General features: G+C 42.5%; 1 protein-coding gene across 5 annotated transcripts in view; it reads left to right on the top strand.

Moving 5' to 3' along the window:
* Positions 1 to 9,871, top strand: part of ZNF280C (zinc finger protein 280C) — a 67,285-nt gene extending 57,414 nt beyond the window's left edge. For 2 of the 5 annotated variants that reach the window (XM_005594562.5, XM_005594561.5), the window contains 4 exons: positions 3,159 to 3,221; positions 7,183 to 7,301; positions 7,445 to 7,481; positions 7,602 to 9,871. In XM_005594562.5, coding sequence (XP_005594619.1) covers positions 3,159 to 3,221; positions 7,183 to 7,301; positions 7,445 to 7,481; positions 7,602 to 7,617 — 235 coding nt within the window. In that variant the 3' untranslated portion in view covers positions 7,618 to 9,871. Of the gene's footprint in view, positions 1 to 2,738; positions 2,946 to 3,158; positions 3,222 to 7,182; positions 7,302 to 7,444; positions 7,482 to 7,601 lie in introns of those variants that run through there. The other 3 variants (XM_074029178.1, XR_006695044.2, XM_045383161.3) reach the window with 3 other exon arrangements.
* Positions 9,872 to 26,094: the final 16,223 nt, after the last annotated feature.

Raw genomic sequence — 26,094 nt, 5'->3', positions numbered from 1 at the left:
ATATACTCATTATTTTTCATTCTTACTCCTCTATGACTTCTTCAGAGTATTTGACATTTTTGATCACTTACTTTTGGAACTCTTCTCAACTTCTGTTAAACTGTTACCACCGTTTTTCTTCTTTCCTTTTGGCTACTCCTGCTCTATATAATTATCTTTTCTCCCTTCGACTGTTCTTGTCCCCTTATAATCCCTTTCTTGGTACCTTAACCATTCTTAAAGTTTTCTCTTTTACCTTTCAACTGTAAATCCTCTGATTTCAATGCTGAGTTTCCCTGAGACCCCACTCTGTTTCTAACTAGGATTCAAACCACTTTTACTTCAGTACCCTTTAAGCTCAGTCTTGACTGTTTCAGGGCATCATTTGCATAAACATGGAGCACCAGCTAGAAATAATTTACTATCCCAAGTTTTTGAAACCCATTGAGTTCTGTTGATCTGCCACCATACATTCTAGCTTCCTGAGAGTCCACCTTCTGCAATATTCCAGTCTGCCTCTTCCACTACTATAGTGGTTCTGCACCTATACCCCAGTTTCTCTAAAGCAGACCCTAGCCAACCCTTCCCCTAGTACACTGCTATGAGTAATGTTGTTCTCTTATTCTGTGCCAAACACTTGGCTGCCCTAATGAGGCTTTAATTCTGCCCCTAATTTATAGAGGATTAAATTGGAAAACATTTTTGGCATTACTTAAACCCATGTGTCATTCCATCCTCCTCTCTCCCATTTTCCATAGGCTCACCAACTGTCTTGCAGAACCTTCAGCCCCATTCTATCCCCAAACATTCCCAACTGACCTAAAGTTACCTTCATAACCTTTTCCTAATTTCTGGTGAGCCCCTGCACTGTCATCACACACATTGAGCTCTTACTCATCATTAACCTCGTCTAGAAGTGAAAGCTTCCGGCCGGGCGCGGTGGCTCAAGCCTGTAATCCCAGCACTTTGGGAGGCCGAGGCGGGCGGATCACAAGGTCAGGAGATCGAGACCACAGTGAAACCCCGTCTCTACTAAAAAAATACAAAAAATTAGCCGGGCGCGGTGGCGGGCGCCTGTAGTCCCAGCTACTCAGGAGGCTGAGGCAGGAGAATGGCGTGAACCCAGGAGGCGGAGCTTGCAGTGAGCCGAGATCGCGCCACTGCACTCCAGCCTGGGCAACAACGTGAGACTCCGTCTCAAAAAAAAAAAAAAAAAAAAAAAAAGAAGTGAAAGCTTCCACTTCTACTCTTCTAAGGGCCTCATAGGTCCCTTTGCTTTTCCCCTACTTCAGGGGCACATTGTTTCCCTCATTACTTCAGGTACCTCCCTCTGAATGGTGCACCCTCACTCCTACTCGGTGTGGACTTTTGTCATAGGTTTGAGTTCTGTATGTTCAGAGGCTTCATTTTCTCAGAGGTTGAGTACCTTTATTCCCAGGCTATGCCAACTCCATTGCGAGAAGACAGGCCCCCAAAATTGATCTATCTTCCCCAATGTATAGATTCTTCATATTCAGTATCTAAAGTAGTTTTTTCTTGTTCTTGATTATTCTCTGGAATGCTCCTTTCCTTCCCTCTCATTTCACCCTCTGCGAAGTATCTGATCAGCACAGCCAGTCATAGGAATCATTCCTTTCTTTGAGTTCTGTAACATTCGCTCTTCTGCCTCACATGTGTCTCTATTATCTATTTGAGAGAGAAGCTTGCTCTTTGTATTCACCATAGTGCCTATTCTGAGGATATTTTCTTGAAATTAACAGCTAGCCAGAATCTTTATTTTCCCATGCACATATAGTATGTTGGTGATGGTTACCTTGTGTCTGAGGGTAACTGTTGACCTGCTGTGTGGGGTCTGTCAGTGCAAGACAGGGCTAGTGCTTCTCAAACTAGCTTGCATAAGAATCAGCTGGAAAACTTGGGAAAACAGATTTCTGGGCCCCACTGCCAGAGATTGGTTCACTATGTTTGCAGTAAGGCCTTAAACTTTGTGTTTCTAACAAGCTTCTAGGTATGCTGATGATGCTGGTCCATGGACCACACTTTGAGTAATACTGTGCTAGGCTAATCCTGGCTAATCTTGCCTGGTTTTCTAACACAGGAAAGCTTTCCTTATCAATTTAAAGGGAGGCATAAAAGCTATTACCATTGGCTCTGAAGTTTGATTAGTGGTTTTCTGATCTGTGTATAGGAGAAGCATTGTTTTAATTCTTGAGCTCTGCTTCCCTTAATTTGCTCTCTTTGAAAGTTCTCCTGGTAATTGCAAAGGATTCTTTAAATGTTTCATGTTTATTGAATTAAGCAATGGCATTTATCTCAAGTAGTGTTTACTTCCAGGATCATTCAGATTATCCCCCTCCCCAAACATACTAAGATTAAAATGTAATGAATAATTATTATTCTCCAGCCTGGGTGACAGAGCAAGACTCTGAAACAAAAAATAATTATTTTAACAATTTCTATCATAGCAAAATACATTATCAAATATCTTTTAAATTGTTCTTACTCTTAATAGTTAAAAAATTTTTAATTTGACACTGCATTTTTAACTCAAGCATTTTTTTTTTTTTACTAATGGTGAGATACTGATCATCTAAGAAAATTCTCAGGGAAATATGTAATTAGAAAATATACAGGTAAAGTGGAATGTAAGTTAAAATTCTTGAATTAAACAGAGATGACTATCTTCGTCCATTCAGGCTGCTATAACAAAATACCATAGACTGGGTAGCTTATAAACAACAGAAATTTATTTCTCACAGTTCTGGAGGCTGGAAAGTCCACGATCAAGGTGCCGGCAGATTCGGTGTCTGGGTGAGGGCCCATTCCTCATAGTCAGCACCTTCTCACTGCGTCCTCACATGGTGGAAGGGGCACACTGGCTCTCTAGGATCTCTTTTATAAGTGCACTAATCTCATAAGGGCTATGCCCTTATGACCTAATCACCTCCCAAAGGCCCCACCTCTTATTACCATCACTTTGGGGGTTAAGATTTTAACATGAATTTTGGGGTGACACAGAAATTCAGATTATAGCAATAACCAACAGCATTTTATTATTTAGATCGTGATCTTTTATTCAAAACTAAGAAATTAGGCATTGGCTTGAAATGTGGTCATAAAATTAATATGGCGTTGTATAATAAAATTAATAAAATCTTGTTTGTCTCGTGTTTCTCAAGCTCTCATAGCAACCATCCAGGTAAACGGTTTTGTATTTTCAAGAAGCATTCAGGAACTCTCAGGTAATCATTGATCTTTTTTTTGTTTTTCTTTCCATTGAAATATTGCAGTAACTTTTTAAAAATGATGTTGGAGTGCCTACTTTGGAAATGATAGAGTTCTGTTTATTATATCCTTAGACCAAAGTTGGAGAGATAGCCTATCATTTCTGACTAAACTCTCTGTAGTGTCAAGCATTAAGATGAAACCTTCTTACATATGCATTTGTAAAATAACAAAAATAAGGTTCTCCAACCATATCTGAATAGAAGGAAGTTTTTGAAAATACCATAATACTTGAAATCAATATATAGCCTTCATAATTCTTAATGTTTTTAGAATTAAAGTATATAACTTGTTTACTGTACAGAAAAAAGTACTGATAAATATTTCTAAAGGCATTGATAATTACCATTGGTTACACCACACACACTTAGCTCAGAATCCACTAAAACATCTATTTTTTTACATTATTTTGATATCTTTTTGACTCCATCTTCCTTTGTTAATTATTTTGCTCATGTTGACAGATGTTTGCCAGGCACATAGTACCTGGCACATAGTAGGCACTTGGTAAATATTTGTTGAATAAGTTAATGTATATGTTGAAAATGAATTATGTGGATAATGTTGGACCAAGAGCTCATAGAGGAAATTTTTATTGTATTTTTAAAACATACTCGTGTTAGGCCGGGTACGGTGGCTCACACCTGTAAACCTAGCACTTTGGGAGGCCGAGGCGGGTGGATCACCTGAGGTCAGGAATTCAAGACCAGCCTGGCCAACATGGCGAAACCCTGTCTCTACTAAAAATACCAAAATTAGCTGGGCATGGTGGCTATAATCCCAGCTACTTGGGAGACTGAGGCAGGAGAATCACTTGAACCCGGAGGGCAGAGGTTGCAGTGAGCTGAGATCGCGCCACTTCGCTCCAGCCTGTGCAAAAGAGCAAACAAAACTCCCATCTAAAAAAAAAAAATTTATGCTATTTTTAAAACATTGAATTCGAGGAATTAGAAAAGAGTAAAATATATTAGGTGTTACCTTTACTGAAAAATGCTTTGTAAGAATGAAAAGAGATTTAATTCTAAAAATGAGATTTCACTTTGATTTTTACCACGTGATGGTCAAGCTCAATTGTATGCTTAGTTTTTAAATGAACTGTATGATTTGAAAGATCTGAGGTGCTTTTTTTTTCAACTCGAGTGGCTCTCACATCTAAATAGAAAATTGGTCAAATTCTGTGTATGGGCCAGGTGCAGTGGCTCCCACCTGTAATCCCAGCACTTTGGGAGGCCAAGGCGGGTGGATCACTTGAGCCCATGAGTTCAGGATCAGCCTGGCCAACATGGCGAAACTCCATCTCTACTAAAAATACAAAAATTCGCCTGGCATGGTGGTGCATGCCTGTCATCCCAGCTACTCGGGAGGCTGAGGCACGAGAATTGCTTGAACCTGGAAGGCAGAGGTTGCAGTGAGCCAAGATTGCACCACTATACCCCACCATGGGTGACAGAGTGAGCCTCAGTCTCAGAAAATTTTTTTAAAAATCTGTGTATGGACATAGCATTTTATATTTCTATAAACAATTTTTTCATAATTACTATTTTGTTAAAATGAAATATTCATTCTTTAGCTATTTATTGTGCACCTATCATGTATAACACAATGTAGCAAGTCCTATACAGATGACCATGATGAAGAAGAAGGCTTGTACCAACCGTCAAGGAATGTACAATTTATTAAAGGGATAAAAGGTGTGAACATAAATAACTACAGTAATACAAAGAGGTTCCTAGTAAGTGCAATAAGAGATACTGATTTCAAAGGGGAGAGAGGTTTCTACTTAAAAGAAGAGGCACAGGGGCATTCTAGTTGGCAGAAATAACATTAATAAAAGTTCAGAAAGGAAAAAACAAACTACACATTCTTCTGAATCACAATGGAGTAATTTTGGAGTAACTAGGAGTAAAATTTGGATGAAGCACAAAGTTCATACAGCATAGTATTATACTAAGATCAAAGTTGGCCGGGCGCAGTGACTCAAGCCTGTAATCCCAGCACTTTGGGAGGCTGAGGTGGGTGGATCACCTGAGGTCACGAGTTCAAGACCAACCTAGCCAACATGGCAAAACCCTATCTCTACTAAAAATAGAAAAAAATTAGCCAGGCGTGGTGGTGTGCACCTGTAATCGCAGCTACTCGGAGGCTGAGGCAAGAGAATCGCTTGAACCCAGGAGGTGGAAGTTGCAGTGAGCCGAGATCGCGCCCCTGCACTCCAGCCTGGGCGACAGAGTGGGGCTCCATTCCAAAAATAAAAAAAGATCAGTCTGGGGAGATAGTTTTGAACTTAGATCCAGATTGTTGAATCCTTGAAAACAAGGCCTAGGGAGTTTGGGCTTAATTTTCATTTGGAAGACATTGGGGGGGAAGCCATTGATGTTTTGAATAGAATCAAGGGTGCTGAAGGAAGATCACTTTGGAGGAGTATACAAGATGAGTTGTAGCTGCATGAGACACATAGACTGGTTAAGGCTATTGTAGTGGTTAAGACTTACTTAATAAAGCCCTGGGCTAAGGTGGTGGGGTGGTATCACATCATGTTTAAGAGCATGGGCTTCAGAATCAGAGGGCTCCATTTCCAACCTGATCCTGGCCTCAGTAGATTACTGAAACTAATTCTGTCCTCTGTAAAAGGGTAATAATTACAGCACCTATCTCTTTGGGTTGCCATGAGATTTAGATCAGACAATATGTCTAAAACCCTCAGACTGGCATAGAGTAAGTACTCAATAAATTGTTAATATCATAAAATGTTTGAAATATTGAATGTTTTATGTAAGAAGAGAGTCAGAGATAACTAGAAATTTGAGCCCCAGTATTAGGGAAATGGCATCATAAGAGAGACTTTTCCGCCTAAATTTCATGGGGAAAGCACATGATTCCAGTTTTATGAAGATAGTTTTTGATGTGCAGGAGTTCTGGCTAGGTGTAAATCCACAACAGGTTGTTAAAACTAGAGAAGTCAATGCAGGGTATGCCACTGGTTTCCTATACAGGTGAAATATTTAAGTTTAAAGTATCTGATGAACTTCAAAAGTATATGTATGCTTTGTAAATAAACTGATGATGATAATTACATGATTTTAAAACCTTCACATTTCTTTTCTAATTTTATCCTCATTTGACTAAGATATTAGATTGCAGAATCCACAGACTGTACCTTTTTTGGTTACTGTTGTATCCACAATACCTAGTAGTACAGTGTGGGTGAAGAAGGTTCTCAGCAAATGTATATTTATATATTTCAGTGAATGAATATTACATCCTTGCTTTGCAAGTAATAACTTGCACACATTACCTAAGTTGTTAAGGGAGACTGGGCTTTCAGTCAGTCTCTTGATGCCTAGCTTTCAGCTAGGCACAAGTTTGTGACAATTTATAAAGCACTAAATGTTAGCATAATTTGAATATGGCCATGCCATTTTCTTTTCCTTTTTTTTTTTTTTTTTTTTTTGAGACGGAGTCTGACTGTCACCCAGGCTGGAGTGCAGTAGCACAATCTTGGCTCACTGTAACCTCTGCCTCTTGGGTTCAAGCAATTCTCCTGTCTCAGCCTCCAGAGTAGCTGGGGCTACAGACGCATGCCATGATGCCTAGCTAATTTTTGTATTTTTAGTAGAGACGAGGTTTCACCATACTGGTCAGGCTGGTCTCGAACTCCTGACCTCAGGTGATCCATGCACCTCGGCCTCCCAAAGCGCTGGGATTATAGGCATGAGCCACCGTGCCCGGCCAGCAATGCCATTTTCTGGAGAACCATTTTAGATATATCAAGTTTATATAACAAAGTTGGAAAATGACGGTTGTGGAGACTAAAATGCAAATCAAGTTAGTACATGGAAAAATAATTATTGAGCTCATAATATAATTATGGATTTTCATAAATGATAATATTTTTTACTGTCTTCTTTTTTTTCATAGGGGCATTACTCTAGTGTGCCTTAAATGTGATTTCCTAGCTGATTCTTCTGGCTTAGATCGCATGGCTAAACACTTAAGTCAACGTAAAACTCATACTTGCCAAGTTATAATAGAGAATGGTATGTATATATAATTGTGTTTCTTTGATTTTCTGATACTTATTTCAGTATTTTTGATCAGACACCATATGGACCCATGTATTACATTGATAGTCTCACTCTTCATATACACTATTGTAAATGTAAAACTTTTTTGATTTCAGTTTCCGAAAGTACCTCAACTTCTGAACCCATTTCTGGGTAAGTTTAATTTTCCTTCGGTGCGGTTTGCTTTGATGGACTTTAGCACTGTTGTATTTTTTAATGTATCATTAATATAAATGAAAAATATTAAAGTTGTTTTTGTTTTTGTTTTTAAAGCTGCTCATTGAAATAGATTCCTGCTCCATGGAGTTCGTGCAACCTGGTGCAAGACAAGTTGGAAGTTCCTAAGTTCAAAGTTCTGAAGTGTTTTCTCACACAAAAGGCAGTTAAACAGCCAAGTTCATGACACTAGCTCTCATTCAGCTCTTTTCAGCTTTCAAATGCCACTAGATTCTCACTCCACCTTATCTTTGTGTCAGGTTAACATACCTTAACACATTTTTTTCTCCAATTGGCTCTCTCCAAAAATACCTTTTGTTTTTCTCTGCTATACTTGACTTGCCTTCATAATACTACATTCCAGATAATATGACTGTTCATCTTTTTCTGTCTGTTTTGTCTGCTTTCTTAATTTCTTATAAGTCTTACATGTTTAGGTCAGATAGCCATTTTTTCTTCATTCCTTGTTCATTACTGTTCTGTTTTTCATATTTTTCAAATGAAGAAGCAACGCATAAGTTTCAAAAAATATCCAGGGTACTCCTGGACAGTGTCCCCTTTTGATGGACACGACTGATGCCTGTTCTTTCTTTCCAAGAAATGTGAATTATTTGACTGTGAGACCTCCTCTAGTTTGTGGCCTTAAGAGATCAGATCTTGGGGAGAGTCCCTTCCTACCTGACTGACCTCCCATAAGGTTGATGCTGATTTGGCCAGAGATGACCTCAAGGCCCACCAAATAGAGCACAACTTCCCACTGGGGGCTTTGGCTTTTGATCTTAAGCTTATGGGTCGATTCTAACCAAGAAAAGTCCATGAGATCACTGCTTCAACATCCAGGTTGACGTTTAACCATTTTGGCTGCTGCTCTTTAATCTTACTCTAGCAGGCATGCAGTCCAAGGAATATAAAAATTCTTGTTGTGTGGGAACCAAGGTTACTTTCCTGTTCTTGGAAAAAGAAAATTTCTACAATTACAGTTCCCAAAGTCACAGTTCATGTTATTTAAAGTTTTATCCAGTGTTCTAGGAATTTTCAGCAATACTAATATTCACATTTTTAAACATTTTTTACATTTTGTTTTATTTTGGTAGCTTGGTTTTATATTGTTTTTAGATCAGTGCTTCAACATCCAGGTTGACGTTTAACCATTTTGGCTGCTGCTCTTTAATCTTCCTCTAGCAGACATGCAGTCCAAGGAATATCAAAATTCTGGTTGTATTGGGAACCAAGGTTACTTTCTTGTTTTTGGAAAAACAAAATTTCTACAGTTACGGTTCACAAAGTCAGTTATTCATGTTTTCATTTAAAGTTTTATCCAGTGTTATAGGAATTTTCAGCAATACTGATATTCTTTTTTTTTTTTTGGTAGACGGAGTCTTGCTCTGTGTCCCAGGCTGGAGTGTGCAGTGGCGCGATTTTGGCTCACTGCAAGCTCTGCCTGCTGGGTTCACGCCATTCTGCCTCAGCCTCCCAAGTACCTGGGATGACAGGCACCCGCCACCACGCCCGGCTAATTTTTAATTTTTTGTATTTTTAGTAGAGACGGGGTTTCACCGTGTTCACCAGGATGGTCCCGATCTCCTGACCTTGTGATCTGCTCGCCTCGGCCTCCCAAAGTGCTGGGATTATAGGCATGAGCCACCGCACCCGGCCAATATTCACATTTTTAAACATTTTTTTTTATTTTACTTTGGTAGCTTGGTTTTATATTGTTCTTAATCAAATTTATTTTACTCTATTTTGTTTTTCTGTCACTTCTTTGTCCCAGATTCATGAAATTTGCTGATGTCCATTTTATGTCTACTTTTGAATTATTTGTGTTTGTTTTGTTTTTATTTCAAACTCCCAAGACATTTCTTAGAATTGTCTACAGATTTCGTGTAGCTACTTATTGGTAGCTTCTTAATTTCATACTTGTCCAGACCATTAGACATTATTACATGCTCTATCTTGGGCCTATCATTAACATTAGCTTAGGGATTCTGATTTCAAAGACATAAAGAATTGGCAAAGCTCTTCTTACAGACCTTAAAACAAGTTTTAAAGGTACATTTCTGTTCATCTAATACATAATATCTTCTTAGCCATTAATGTAATTCCTCTGGATAAAGATAATATATTCAAAAAATATTGGGACCAAAAAATGCACTTGTTTCTTGCTCATATATATATAGATGTATATTTTTTTTAATTTGTTGTTTGTTTATTTTGGTTACATTGAATATAGATTTGCTGAACAGTTTTGATGTTATTTTTTTAATAAAATTTGTATTGTTAAAGTGCCTTGGAAATTTCTAATAAATAACTTCATATAAAAGCTGTCATACAACTATAGGAGCATTGCTTTGCTCCTAGTTCCGTGGAGCCTGATTGCTTGACCCGCAGACGGAAAGCTTTATCTACCGAGCACATCTTGCACTTTTTCCTCCAGCACAGTTAAAAGCAAACTATTTATACTTTACTAATGTCTTGAGCAGCTAGCAAAAGCCCCCTTTGTGATCTTAATAATCGTGAAGGTGGGTAGGCTCTGAAGTCGTTTGACTCAATGTGGGTGTTTTTTAACTCCAAAATTAGAACTGGACTGGATACAGTGGCTCATGCCAGTAGTCCCCAATACTTTGAGAGGCTGAGGTGGGAGCCAGGAGTTTAAGACCAGCCAGGGCAACATACCAACACTCTTGTCTCTACCACAAAAAAAATATATTAGCTGGGTGTGGTGGCATATACCTATAGTCCTAGCTACTCAGGCTGAGGCAGGAGGATCGCTTGAGCCCAGGGGTTCAAGGCTGCAGTGAACTATGATCATGCCACTGCATTCCAGCCTAAGCCAGAGAGCAAGACCCTGTCTTTAAAAAAAAAAAAAAAAAAAAAAAAATCAAAACTGCTTTGATGATATACTTTGAAACATTGAAAGCCAGTGTCAGTGGCCACTGCCATGTAGTATACTTGTAATTCATAGGAGTTGAATCGATTAATTTTAATTTTCCGAACAGATTTCTGCTGTAAGTGATTTTTCCAAATCTCCAAAAGGGGCTTATGTCATAGTCGTGGACTTGGTGATACTCTGTTCTTTCTTTCCATACCTGTCTCTAGAATGTTTTGTCAAACACCATTTTCCTACCCATTATTTTTTATTGTGGTAAAATACATGTAGTATAAAATTTGCCATTTAAAACCATTTTCCATTCAGCATTAATGACACCTAACTTTAAGTTTTAAACTTTTTCCCAGATATGGCAACTTATTTGCATTTTTAGCATTGGTCCTCTTTTAATTTACAGATATTTTCTGTCTCTGACAGTTCAAAAATACAAAAAACCACATTCTTGCTATAGCAGTATTTTAGGTAGAGGTACAGCTTTGTTCTTCCATAGGATTTTATTATACTATGTATCAGGTTATTTTTCTTAAAATTTAATGCTCTGGAAGTTATGTGTCCCATAGCATCACTTTTTTTTTTTTTTTTTTACTTTGTTTAAAGAAAACGATTTATGCAGTCAGTGCTAAGCTTACTTGTTATAAGCAGTTGAGTTTTAATAGGTGTTAATGAGTTTTAGCTTGACAATCTGATCCCTCTTTACCTTGAGGCTGTTAGAGTTATTTCACCTGATTCAGAAATAGCCATCTCATGCATGTGTCCTTTTTTGTTTTCAACTGAATAAAAGGTATGATTGGATCAGTTTCAGTCCATCACTATTATTATTAAAAAAAAAAAAAACTAAATGACAAAGACTTAGATTCTTGCCCTTCTTTTTGTCACATTTTGGCAAAACACCTCTTTCAGTTTTGTTTTTTTTTTTTTTTTTTTTTTTGGAGACAGAGTGTCGCTCTGTGGCCCAGGCTGGAGTTCAATGGCATGATCTCAGCTCACTGCAAGCTCTGCCTCCCGGGTAGCTGGGACTACAGGCACTTGCCACCACGCCCAGCTAATTTTTTGTTTTTAGTAGAGACGGGATTTCACCATGTTAGCCAGGGTGGTCTCGATCTCCTGACCTTGTGATCCGCCCGCCTCAGCCTCCCAAAGTGCTGGGATTACAGGCGTGAGCCACTGTGCCAGCCCCTCGGTCTCATTTATTCAGTAAATATTTATTACCTACTATGTGCCTGGCACTGTTCTATTTGTTGGAAATACAAACTGAAATCTCTGGCTTCTTGGGACTTAGATTTCAGTTGTGGGAGACAGACAATAGAAAATAAAAACTTATAGTATGTTAATGGTGATGAAGACTATGGAGAAAAATAGGGAAGGGAGATAGTAATGTATAGGTTGGTGGTTGGGAGGTTGCCATTTTAAATTTGATGGTTTAAAGGCCAAGTTGGGCCTTCTTGAGAAGATGGCATTTGAGTAAATGGCCAAGAAGGCCAAGTTGGGCCTTCTTGAGAAGATGGCATTTGAGTAAAGACCTGAAGGAGGTAAGGAAGTGAGCCACCTGGGTATCTGTCAGAGGAGCTTTCTAGAGAGGGGAAACAAGTGCAAAAGCCCTGAAGCAGAAATTGGAACCCTCATGTATTGCTGGTGGCAATGTAAAATGGTCCAGCCACTATGAAGAACAGTTTGACAGTTCCTCAAAAAGGTTAAGTGTAGAATTACCATGTGACCCAGCAATTTCACTCCTATATACTCAGTCGAAAGCAGAGACTCAGATACTTGGACATGCATGTTCATAGCAGCACTATTCACAATAGCCGAAAGATAGAAATTGCCTAAATGTCACCCACAGATAAAGGGATAAAATACGGTGTGTTGCCAGGCACGGTGGCTCATGCCTGTAATCCCAGCACTTTGGGAGGCCGAGGGAGGCGGATCACCTGAGGTCAGGAGTTTGAGACCAGCCTGGGCAACATGGCAAAACCCCGTCACTACTAAAAATACAAAAATTAGCTGGGTGTGGTGGTGGGCGCCTGAAGTGCTGGGAAGGCTGGGACACAAGAATCACTTGAACCCAGGAGGCAGAGGTTGCAGTGAGCTGAGAGCACACCACTGCACTCTAGCCTGGGTGACAAAGCAAGACTGTCTCAAAAAAAAAAAGTATGGTGTGTCCATACAATGGAATATTTTTCAGCCACAAAAAAACGAAGTACTGATACTTGCTACAATGTGTATGGACCTCTTAAACAAGTGAAAGAAATCAGTCACAAAAGGTCATATGTTGTATGGTTCCATTTATATGAAATATTCACACAGGCACGGAAAACCAAATACATGTTCTCAGAGCTAAAAATGAGAACTCATGAACACGAAGGGAACAAGAACAGACACTGTCGAGGGTGTTCATGAACCACTTCTAAGGTGGAATATGTAACTGGAGGCTAGCAATAATCATTTTCATGCCAGGCACCGCAGCTCATGCCTGTAATTCCAGCATTTTGGGAGGCCGCGGCGGGTGGATCATGAGACCAGGAGTTTGAGACCAGCCTGGCCAACATGGCAAAAACCTGTCTCTACTAAAAAATACAAAAATTAGCTGGGTGTGGTGGTGCACGCTTGTAATCCCAGCTACTCAGGAGGCTGAGGCAGGAGAATCACTTGAACCTGGAAGGTGGAGGTTGCAGTGAGCCGAGGTTGCAGTGAGCCAAGGTCGCACCACTGCATCCAGCCTGGGTGACAGAGTGAGACTCCATCAAAAAAAAAAAAAAAACACTTGTCACAAAGCTAAAGTAATCAAAACAGTGTGGTCCTTTCATAGGATAGAAACATAGAGAAGTGGAATAGAATGAGAGTCCAGAAGTAAACCCACACACTGCACTCAAGGATGACAGAGCAAGACTGTCAAAAAGTCATTTTCATATTTTTAGAAATTATATCAGGAAAAATAGTATGGTCATTGTGTTTGTGAAACCTAAGGAATACGTAACTGCGACAGTCACTTTACACGATTTCAAACTTGAGAACTTTCAGACTTAATCGTATCTAGCTTCTCTCTATAACTCATGCTTGGCTTATTAATCTACCTACTTTTCTTGGAACTATTAGTATTTTCAGCCTATTATTATCCATTAACAAGTTTCTTACTCTGTAAAGTCTTCCTGCTTAAACAGCTTCAAGAGAGTTTCTTAATATTAGGATTACAAGGTCCGAGATTCAATACCTGACTGCAGTAAACCCTCTCTGCACCCTTAAAGGTGCAGTGCAGTGGAGTGGTTAGAGCCCAGGCTCTGCAGCAGACTGCCTAGGTTGGAGTTCCTGCCCTACCAATGATTAGATTTGTGTGACTTTAGGCTCTGTCTCGTTTTCCTCATTTGTAAATTGCATGTAATAGCAGCTACTCAGAGTTGAGGGAATTAATTGAGTGAATACAGTATATGTATATCCCACTTAGAACAGTGATTGGCACACAGGAATGCAATCCAACATTGTTACGATTATTGCTACCTTGTGACTACCTTTCCTGATTTTATTTATCTTAATTTTATTCAGATAGAAGTAGCTCCAATCTTCACCCAGTTTTTCATTCCAACCTCCTCACACCACCTTCACAGTGACTGTTAACTCTTTTCCTAACCCAGTGGCTTTCTTGAGGGTCACAGTTGAAGCACATAGTACTAAAGATAGGCATACCATTATATTTCTTGGTTTCTCAAGCTCACCAGACTAATATTTTTAAGGAATGTCAGTGCTCCTGGGTTCACTTTAGTCGTGATTGTCATTTATAAATATTAGATTAGTGCCAAAGTAATCACTGTTTTTGCCATTACGTTCAAGGGCGCAAAAACCGCAATTACTTTTGCACCAATCTAATAGTATTAAGATATTTCCCCTAAATTATACTACCTATACTTGGCCACACCATGGTTCACCTCATGCTGATACTCATACACTTCTCTGATTTTGAAACCCTTCTGCAGTCTGATTCTTGTCAGTTTGGTATTTGACCACCTGAAAAAGCTTAATATCAACAGACTTGGAGAGGCCGCTGTGCATGTCTCCTACTGTTTCCAATCCTCCACACTGAAAAATATCTATCCATACCACTATGATATACGGTGGCTGGGGGGCTGCCGAAGAGAGTGCAGCCTCAAAATAACACAGTCCTAGGTTTCAATCCTGGTTTTGTATCTAAACAGCTGTGTAGCCTTGAGTAAATTACCTGAACTTGTTCAGTCTCAGCTTCCTCATCAGTGAGAGGCATGTAATGATGATATTCTTGCAAAGTTGTTGTAAGGAATATATATACACAAATGCTCCTCAACTTACAGTGGGGTTACATTATGACATACCCATCCTAAATTGAAAATATCATCAATTGAAAATGCATTTAACACACCTAACTTACCTGACATCGTAGCTTAGCCTAGCCTACCTCAAATGTGCTCACAACACTTACATTAGCCTACAGTTGGGCAAACTCAACTGGCAACACAGTATGCTGTGTTTTTGGTGGTTTACCCTTTGTGATCTCGTGGCTGCCTGAAAGCTATGGCTCTCTGCCACTGCCCAGCATCACGAGATGATATCCTACTGCATATTGCTAGCCCAGAAAAAAAGTTGAAGTATGGTTTCTACTGAAGGCATGTGTATCCCTTTCACAGCATCATAGAGTCAAAAAATCGTAAGTTGGCTGGACGTGGTGGCTCATGCCTGTAATCCCAGCACTTTGGGAGGCAGAGGCAGGCAAATCACCTGAGCCCAGGAGTTCAAGATCAGCCTATCAGGGGAACCAGCCCAGGATATTTCAACGTAGGTTCTTTTCTATTTTCCCTAAGTGTCGGCCGATCTGAGAAATAAAGGGAAAGAGTACAAAAGAGAGAAATTTTAAAGCTGGGTATCCGGGGGAGGCATCACATGTTGACAGGATACATCCATGAAATCTTCACAATTTATGTTCTTCTATCACAGCTTCAGCAGGTCCCTCAGTTTCGGGGTCCCTGACTTCCCACAACACCAGCCTGACCAACATGGCGAAACCCCGTCTGTACTAAAACTACAAAAATTAGCCGGGTGTGGTGGCGCACACCTGTAGTCCCAGCTACTCTGGAGGCTGAGGTGGGAGGATCACCTGAGCCCAGGAGGCAGAGGTTGCAGTAAGCCAAGATAGTGTGCCCCTGCACTCCAGCCTGGGCAAGGGAGCAAGACTCTGTCTCAACAACAACAACAACAACAACAACAAAAATCATAAGTCAAACCATTGTAACTTGAGGACCATCTGTATATTATATATGTATAACGTTTGGCTCTGGCATGACAGAGTAAACAATGAATAAACAATGCTGATGTTACTGCTACTCCTGCTGTTGCTTCAGCTGTTGGTGCTGTTATTTCTGTTGCTGCTGTTACTGTCACTACTGCTTCTTCTGCTGAGACCCTGGAAACGACACATCAGTGGAATCTTCTCTGACAGTTTTAGTGGCAATCCATCAACATTGTGGTTATTCGTAACTTTGGCTTATAATTCCCAGGTCTTGAAGTACATTCCTTCAAACTGTCGGATGGATGACATCTTATCACAGTGCTTCAATTACATGTGGCGTAATTCTCTCATGTCAGAAATGAGTGTAGCTCTGGCTTTTTCTGTCTAAGGACTATGAAACGACACTGCCTTGTTGAAAACTAGTACAGAATCCTGTCTGCTCTGGAGGGAAGCATTCCTTTTGTGCTAAAGAACCCCTTCTTTAAAAGAAACTTCTTTACTCATTATTACCAGGAATTCATTTCCAGAAAGAAATGAATCTTGAATCAATGAAATCTTGGCTACTTACTCAATACAATTAATTATATGAAAACATGTAATTTTTTTCTTTTTTTTGAGACAGAGTCTCGCTCCGTCACCCAGGCTGGAGTGCAATGGCACAATCTCAGCTCACTGCAACCTCTGCCTCCCAGGTTCAAGCGATTCTCCTGCCTCAGCCTCCTGAGTAACTGGCATTACAGGCGCCCGCCACCATGCCCAGCTAATTTTTGTATTTTTAGTAGAGACAGGGTTTCACCATGTTGATCAGGCTGGTCTCGAACTCCTGACCTCAGGTGATCCACCCACCTCGGCTTCCCAAAGTGCTGGGATTACAGGCGTGAGCCACTGTTCCCGGCCGAAAACATGTAATTTTAAATAGCGGTAGTAAAGTGTTCTTTCCTTTTGTAGGACTTTCAAAATGATTGAGAAATACCTTGCTTTCTCAGAGAGTAGGGATATTTTCACTCAGTCTTGAAATTGTCCTTTTCTGTTTTCCCCTTATCTCCATTTTTCCCCTCGTCTATCTTCTCCAGTATGTCCACCTAAATAGATTATCATAACATAGAATCAAAGGAAAGTGTTAAGTCGTACAAGTTTCTTTTTTCTTGATAAAATAACAGAATGGGATATTTCTATCTAGCAAACCTTCAGCGCCTCAGAACATAAGATTCCTTGACAAATTAGTAGATACCCCAAGCTTGGAAAACATAACTACTTAACCAGTTGTCTTATTGATTGAGTCAAATCCTTAAAGGCCACAATTTGAAGTAATTTCAAAAAGTTGATTTAATTCTCTTAGTAACTTCCAAGTGACTTTGTGGTCAAGTTACTTCAGTTTTGAATAATTTAAAAGGGGGACATATTCAGCACAGCTTCATTTTTAAAACTGAATGATTGGGAACTACATGAATGATCTTCCATTTTCATTCTTTCCAAGTGTCCTTTATGTCAGGGGAATTGGATAAGGAATAATACACAAATGTTTATGCACAAAATACATTTTATATTTTGTCTAAATTCAAGGAAATCCCATAAAGGTGATTTTCGATTCCATTATGCAAATGTGGAAACTGAGGAACATCATTTTGAAAATAAATGGTTATCAGGAAGCACTGGCTTGTTCATACTATAGAGCACCATTTTTCCTGCTCTGGTTTTAATCTCTCTTCCCTTTCTTTAATGAAAGGTCTGTACTATTCAAAGCTGACTTCTGATCTGTTGACAAGTAAACAGTCCTTATCTGGAGACCTAAAACTTCATTCTCTTCATAGCTGTCTTAACATGCAATGGCCATAGAAACCAGTGCACAATCACACTATTTTTGTTGTTCAGAGGAATGGAGAACTGAAAAGGACCTTAGAGGTCATTTCTTCCCATCCTTCAAATGGTGCAGGAAGCTCCTCTAAAATACCTCTTTTTAAAAAGTTAACGGTTGTTCAAGCTGGCCCACCCGTTCCTAGACTTTCCATCCCCCTGCAGTGCCCTCCCCTCCTGGGAGGATGATTTGTTCCTCAGGAGCCTGCTCAGCCCTTACCCCCAGGTTCTGGGCCTAAGCCTGACCTAAGAATGAATTCAGCTAAGAATGAAGGGAATGAAGTTGTCGATCTCCAGATAAGGATTGTTTACTTGTCGACAGATCAAAAGTCAGCTTTGAATAGTACAGACCTTCCATTAAAGAAAATGCTCTGATTTGATTAAAACCAGGGCAAGCAAAATGGAGCTCTATAATGTGAGCAAGTCAGTACTTCCTGATAACCATTTATTTTCTGAATGACAAGTGACCTCAGTTTCCACCTCTGCAAAATGGAATTGAAAATCATTTTTACAGGATTTTCTTGAATTTTGATAAAATAATATCTGGCATCTAACATCAACTCCCATCTAATCTACTAGTTAATCCTAAATGAAGCAGAGATGGGACCATTAACCTCAGGCCCAGGAGCACATCCTCTTCTCAGAGTTGAGAGAAATAGAGAAAGATAAGGGAAATTAACATTGTGGTGCAGACCATGCAGTTCTAGTCTGCTCCAACACTTGGCAGTCATGTGGCCTTCGGCAGGAAGCTTTGATCATTCTGTACCTCAGAGATAATTGTGATATGAAGATTAAGCATGATGGTCCACATTAAGCATATAACATTGTACTTAGTAGTACACAGCACTAGATAAGTGTTAGCTGCTATTAATAATTGTCATTATTTCGACTGGAAGCATCGAGACTGAAAACTAGGTGTGGTCCAATACCATCCTTCTCATTTGGTGATCTCCCTAAATAAACAGGAAGAACAATACCTGGGGTACCTCTCCTTTTTCTGAAGCTCCAGGGTTTCTACCTGAAATTGGTGAGTAGGGGTCAGGTCAGCCAGTTTTGTTTTGTTTTGTTTTGTTTGATTTGTTGTTTTGAAACGGAGTCTCACTCTGTCACCCAGGCTGGAGTGCGATGGCACTATCTTGGCTCATTGCAACTTCTGCCTCCCGGGTTCAAGCAATTCTCCTGCCTCAGCCTCCCAAGTAGCTGGGATTACAGGCATGGGCCACGAGGCCTGGCTAATTTTTTGTATTTTTAGTAGAGACAGGGTTTTGCCATGTTGGCCAGGCTGGTCTCAAACTCCCGCTCTCAGGTGATCCACCCACCTTGGCCTCCCAAAGTGCTGGATTACAGGCGTGAGCCACCGTGCCTGGCCCAGGTTTTTTATTTATGCTTGTACCTGAAACTTTCTCCAGCACTTTAAGATTAAATTCAGAGGGTCACAGTACCTACTTTATCGATGGGGAAGGGATTAAGTATCACCTATAGATTCAAATCAGGTTACGAGGTCCATTTCTCATTCTAGTTCAACTACATCATGGCTTAGGGGCGTCTCTCTATGCCCTCTGGTGGTTTTGTTTGTTTGCTTGTTTGTTTTTCTGAGACGGAGTCTTGCTCTGTTGCCCAGGCTGGAGTGCAGTGGCACGATCTCAGCTCACTGCAACTCCTGCCTCCTGGGTTCAAGCAATTCTCCTGACTCAGCCTCCTGAGTAGCTGGGATTACAGGTGTGCACCACCACGCCCAGCTAATTTTTGTATTTTTAGTAGAGACGGGGTTTCACCATGTTGGCCAGGCTGGTCTCGAACTCCTGACCTTGTGATATGCTCACCTCAGCCTCCCAAAGTGCTGAGATTACAGGCTTGAGCCATCGCGCCTAGCCAGTGGTCTCTCTTAAAGACTACCAGGATTGGCCAGGCGCGGTGGCTCACGCCTGTAATCCCAGGACTTTGGGAGACCGAGGCGGGCGGATCACAAGGTCAGGAGATCAAGACCATTCTGGCTAACACAGTGAAACTCCGTCTCTACTAAAAATACAAAAAATTAGCTAGGCGTGGTGGCGGGCGCCTGTAGTCCCAGCTACTCTGGGAGGCTGAGGCAGGAGAACGGCGTGAACCCCGGAGGTGGAGCTTGCAGTGAGCCAAGATTGCTCCACTGCACTCCAGCATGGGCGACAGAGCTAGACTCCGTAAAAAAAAAAAAAAAAAAAAAAAAAAAAAAAAGACTACCAGGGCTGCTTACCTATTTAGCTTCAAAATCTGTCTCCCTGGGCAGGTGAGGTGTTTCTCAATGTCTCCTCTCTGTCCCTCCCTGCTGCCAGGCTAGTAGGTTTCACAGACTCCCCTTAGGAGAGTTAAGCCCTAGTGATTTGGCAGAGGTAGCTTCAGGGCACTCCCAGCCCATTCCCTTTTATGAGTAACCCCTCTAGTTCCAGGTGTCTAAATGCACAGATTGGGACCAGGATTAGCTCCTTCTGTTTGAGCGTCCATCCCAGGAAATGGTCAGTACCGGTCAGAAAAATACTAGAAACTTTCCTGCCTCCTGCCTTCACTAATCTTACCAGCAGGAGGCGCGCGGCAGACATGCAATCTATTTTTTCTCAATCTCATTTTGAGCCTTATGTCCAGATTGGTTGGTACTCAGATTATTCTCGGGATTAGTCTTCGGTTGTCTCTTATAGTTAAGAGGTTCTTGCTTCCTGGTTTCAAGGGAACAACCCAGGGACATTGGGTATAACTGGAACTGTTTCACTTACCCTAAGTTTAAGGCCTGAAAAGATCCACTTTACCAGGTTGAGTTCCCCCGTTACCCAGATCGCCCTGGGGTTCATAAAGCTGGCTTTGAAGCTCTGACTCAGGAAAAGTCATTTTTGAGTTTAGGGCTCACTAGGAAACCTAAGGGAAACGACCCTGCCCCCACCCCACCCCCGCCCCAGACCTGGAGGCACATCAGAATCAGCTGTGGACATTCTAACAATACAAATTAATTCCTGGGCCTGCCCCCAAGATCTACCTGACCAGAGTGTTGGGGACTGCAGCCCCAGGAGTCTGTACTTTAGCAAGTCCCTCACTGATTTCATGCTGTCAGCTGTGAACTGGCATTTGGGAACCATGAATCTAGGGGAATCTCTGGGAACCCATCTCAGTACTTCTGCCCCAGCACCGCCTCTTAGAGGCACAGAAGTCAAGATGACTTGGAGTCAGAACAAGGTTTTTTTTGTTTTTTTTTGTTTTTGAGATGGAGTCTTGCTCTGTTGCCCAGGCTGAAGTGCAGTGGTGTGATCTTGGCTCACTGCAACCTCTGTCTCCCTGGTTCAAGTAATTCTCTTGCCTCAGCCTCCCGAGTAGCTGGGACTACAGGCATGCACCACTATTCCCAGCTAATTTTGTATTTTTAGTAGAGACAGGATTTCACCATGTTGGCCAGGCTGGTCTCGAACTCCTGACCTCAGGTGATCCACCCATCTCGGCCTCTGCCCGGCCCAGAACAAGGTTTTAACTCATGTGGCTGTGCCACTTGAATCATGCTGGGATTTTCAAGGGACTTGGAGGTGGTTCAGGAGACTAGGGAGACCCTTTCAGAGGCAGCAAGGCCCCTTCCAGTGAGGCAATGAGGGATGGTGTATAAAGGAGGGGCTCTTTAAGGTAAGGCGGCAATTATGTCCGCTCAGGTGTTACAAGTGGATAAATACTGGCCTCTCTCTGCCTCTGCTGGTGACAGTTGCAGAAGCAGCTGAGCCTTGCTTTCCAGGGAGCTCTCAGCACATCTGCGCTCTCTCCTCTGCCCCCAGCACACACTGAGGGTGGGCTCAGTCAGCTTCCCTCAAGGGGTGGGGGCTGCTCCAGCTGTTCTGGGCTGGGCATCAATCCCTGGCACTGCTCTGGGTGGTGGTGCTCAGAGCAGCATCTGGTCCTGGGCTCTCTGATGGAAGGACCCTGGCAAGACAGTCCCCAGGCTGGATCCAGGGGCGTGAGCAAATGAGCAGGTTTTGGGGGAAAGGATAGTTTGGGGGGCCCAGTGGCAAGATGCTATAGCCCCAAAGACAGGGCAGCAGAGTTAGCTGGCTGTGTGGTCCCCAGCTTCTGTCCAAGGCAAGGACATCCTGAAGACTCCAGAGCTGACAGAAGTGTCAACCCACTAGGCTTCCTGGAGGTATCCAGTCTGCGGCATCTGATTCAGGGAGGAATGTCCTAGACAGGCCTCCTGGGTAGTGAATGGCCTGCTGGCCAAGCCCCCATGGGTCAGGGAAACTGGCTGGGGTAAACCTGGCATCCCTACAAGAGTCCCAGAGCTGGGAACTGGCTAGAAAGACAGTGTAATATCATAGAAAGAGCCGAGATTGACGTGAGACAGATCCCCATTCATTACTTACTACATTGGACAAGTCACTAAGTCTCAGTGCATCCATGTTCTTTGTTTGTACAATGGAAATCAGCCAGGCATGGTGTCTCACTCTTGTAATCCCAACACTTTGGGAGGCCAAGGCAGGAGGATCACTTGAGCCCAGGGGTACAAGACCAGTTTGGGCAACATGGCAAGACCCCATCTCTATACAAAAACCGTTTTCTTTCTCTTTTTTTTTTTTTTTTTTTTTTGAGACAGAGTCTTGCTCTGTCACCCGGGCTAGAGTGCAGTGGTGCCATCTTGGCTCACTGTAACCTCCATCTCCTGGGTTCAAGTGATTCTCCCACCTCAGCTTCCCGAGTAGCTGGGACTACAGGCGCGTGCCACCACGCCCAGCTAATTTTTTTATTTTTAATAGAGATGAGGTTTTCCCATGTTGGCCAGGCTGGTCTCCAACTCCTGACCTCAGGTCATCTGCCTGCCTTGGCCTCCCAAAGTGCTGGGATTACAGACGTGAGCCACCATGCCCAGCCAAAACTTTTCCTTAATTAGCCAAGTGTGGTGGCACACACCTATGGTACTAGCTACTCAGGAGGCTGAGACAAGAGGATCACTTGAGCCTAGGAGTTTGAGGTTGCAGTGGGCCATCATCACACCACTGCACTCAAACTTGGGCAACACAGCGAGATCCTGTCACTAAAAATAAATAATAAAAAATAAAAATGGAGGCCAGGTGTGGTGGCTCACACCTGTAATCCCAGCACTTTGGGAGGCCAAGGTGGGCAGACCTCAAGGTCAGGAGTTTGAGACCAACCTGACCAACATGGTGAAACCCCGTCTCTACTAAAAATAAATAAATAAATACAAAAATGAGCTGGGCGTGGTGGTGCACACCTGTAATCCCAGGTACTCGGGAGGCTGAGGCAAGAGAAGTGCTTGAACCCGGGAGGCGGAGGTTGCGGTGAGCTGAGATCACACCACTGCGTTCTAGCCTGGGCGACAGAGTGAGACTCTGTCTCAAAACATACATACATACATACGTACATACATAAACAAACAAACAAATAAATAAATGGAAATAATTATCCTGCTCCATAGAGTTGAAGGAGCATTAAATGAGCTAGTGAATGAATGTAGAGTGTTTTAGCATGGTGCCTGGTACATTATAGGCATTCACATGCTAGTAATTATTTCTCCAGGTTCTGTCTCTGTAGCACAGGAAAAGTCCCAAAGGTACGAATGTAGATAGTGAAGGGGAGCCGTAGAAGAAAGATAGGGACCAACATGATTAGTTCCAGAGACACAGTAAGGCCAAATGATGCTGGAGGCACTCTCCTTCCTTTGAATCCCTCCACTCCTCACCAACCTCACAGAAAAAAGAGTCTCATGATTCTCTGACCTCCTGGGTCCCCTTCTACTGGGTATGCTGTGGGTCAAGGCCATTCCCATATCCTCTCCCTCAATCTGAGGGAGGCCTGAGCACCTTCATACAACCGTACTGTTGCCATCATTCATCTTCTGGGGCTGCAAAAGAGATCTCACTAGCTATTTGAGACCAGCCTGAACAACATAGTGAAAGTCCATCTCTACAAAAAATAAAAATAAATTATCTGGGCATGGTGGTACATGTCTGTAGACCCAGCTACTCGGGAGGTTGAAGGGGGAGTTGCCTGGGTTGAGACATCGAGGCTGCAGTGAGCCAAGATTGTGCCACTGCACTCCAGCCTGGGTGACAGAGTGAGACCCCGTCTCAAAAACATAAAATAGGAGGCCGGGCATGGTGGCTCACGCCTGTAATCCCAGCACTTTGGGAGGCTGAGGCCGGTGGATCACTTGGGGTCAGGAGTTTGAGACCAGCCTGGCCAACATGGTGAAACCTCATCTCTACTAAAACTACAAAAATTAGCTGGGTTTGGTGGCGCACCTGTAACCCCAGCTACTCAGGAGGCTGAGGCGGGAGAATCACTTGAACCCGGGACGCGGAGGTTACAGTGAGCTGAGATTGTGCCACTGCACTCCAGCCTGGGCAACAGAGTGAGACTCCATCTCTAAAAATAAAATAGGAAAAGAAAAGAAAACTCCCAGTCATGGCCCATAGGGCCCCCGTAGACCTGGCCTTACCTATTTCTGTACCTCATTTCTTGCCACTCTCCTTTGCTTGCTCTATTCCAGCCATCTCCATACTGGCCCCCTTTCTGTCCCTCAAACACACCAACGTTACACCACCTGCCTCTGGATCTTGACATTTGCTGTTTCTGCTGCTTGGGGTTCTCTTCTCCCTTTTTCTTTTCTTCTTCTTCTTTTTCTTTTTCCTTTTTTTTTTTTTTTTTGTTTTGTTTTGTTTTGTTTTTTTGTTTGTTTGTTTTTTTGAGACAGAATCTCACTCTCTCACACAGGCTGGAGTGCACTGGTGCGATCTTGGCTCACTGGAGCCTTCACACCCCCAGCTCAAGGGTTCCTCCCACCTCAGCCTTCCGAGTAGCTGGAACTACAGGTACGCAACATTGCACTGGGCTAATTTTAATGTTTTTTTCTAGAGACAGGGTCTCACCATATTGCCCAACCTGGTCTTGAACTTCTGGGCTCCAGCAATCCTCCCACCTTGGCCCCCCAAAGCTCCGAGATTACAGGCATGAGTCACTGCACGTGTCCCTGGTTGCTTTTCTTCATTCATTTCTCAACTTAAGTGGCATCTCTTCAAAGATGTCTTTTGTGCCACTCCAGCAATATGTTGCCCTCCCCCATATCTGTCACCTTCAATTCATTTACCCTGCTTTGAGAGTCCTTATCACTCTCTCAAATGAGCTTGTTTAGGGGCCTCATTTCTTATTTAGTGTCTGTCTTCTTTAGGAGAGCAGGACTTTGTTCATGTATGTAACGCCAGGATTCAGAATAGTGGCACATAGTGGGTTCTCAATGAATGTTTGTTGAAAGCCTAGAAGGTGGCCAGGCACAGTGGCTCACGACTGTAATCCCAGTACTTTGGGAGGCCGAGGTGGGCAGATCACCTGAGGTCAGGAGTTCGAAACCAGCCTGGCCAACATGGTGAAACCCCATCTCTAGAAAAATACAAAAATTAGTTGGGCATGGTGGTGGGCACCTGTCATCCCAGCTACTCGGGAGACTGAGGCAGGAGAATTGCTTGAACCCGGGAGGTGGAGGTTGCAGTGAGCCAAGATTGTGCCATTGCACTCCAGCCTGGGTGACGAGAGTGAAACTCTGTCTCGGAAAAAAAAAAAAAAAAAGAAAGAAAGAGAAAAGAAAAGAAAGAAAAAAGAAAAGAAAGCCTAGAAGCCTAGAAGGTGTCAGAGGCGATCCTGGTTAGAGGACTCATAACACTAGGAACGTTGTCATCCTTGGCCCCTGTAACTGAAGAAAGAGGCCTGACCAAGAGGGGTCTGGACCCAAACGGAAATGTACCCATTAGGACAGACAAATGCACCTGTAGTAACTGAGCAGTGGCCTAGCCCTGCAAGACAGGTGATGGCAACCAAAAGGCAACACAACAGCAGGTTGTGTCCTGAGCAAGGAGTCAGCGTCTGGAGTGTGAGACAAGGTAATGGGGTGTTGCATCTGGGAGAAGCATAGCAACCAGGCTTCCGGCACACAGCTCATCCACAGACAATGGGAGCCCAGCCCTTTGGGGGAGATTCTGGGGCTGGGAGTTGGATGGGGACAACTAGTAAGAAAAGCAGCTCTAACTGGAGTGGTAGGCAGATTCCAAAGACTGAGATCCAGGCAAAGTCAAGTGATGAGAACCAGACTGGTGACTGGACTGAGTCTGAGGCCACTGGGGGCGGGACTGAGTCTGAGGCCAGGTGGGGATGGGATGCGGTAGAGAGGGCTGCAAGGATGACCCAGGCGGGACCAGACAAGCTCTTTATTTGAGTGGGAAGCACATCTGGTGTGTGTTACCCTTCGCTGTCTAGGAGCAGAGCCCCATACGCCTGACAGAGGAAAGTGTTCAGGAGCTGTCTTCCCGAGACCCCCTCAGAGCGGGATTCCAGCAAGAGAGACTCCTGAAGGAGCACACCATCTTTCATGCAAAGAAATCCACCTGGAGCTATTGTAGACAAGTCTTTACTAGCCACTTTTAGTTACTTTCACAATTGGACAAGGAGCTTTCGTATCAATAATAGGACCAGATGTATAAGAAATAACTATAGGACTCGCCTGCTGGAAAACTACCAAGAGCTCTCATTGGCTCAGAGAGCAAGTCCGGGGTGGG

Source organism: Macaca fascicularis, chromosome X (assembly GCF_037993035.2).
Source record: "Macaca fascicularis isolate 582-1 chromosome X, T2T-MFA8v1.1".
Lineage (NCBI taxonomy): Eukaryota > Metazoa > Chordata > Mammalia > Primates > Cercopithecidae > Macaca > Macaca fascicularis.
This window is presented reverse-complemented; position numbering and strand designations above follow the sequence as displayed.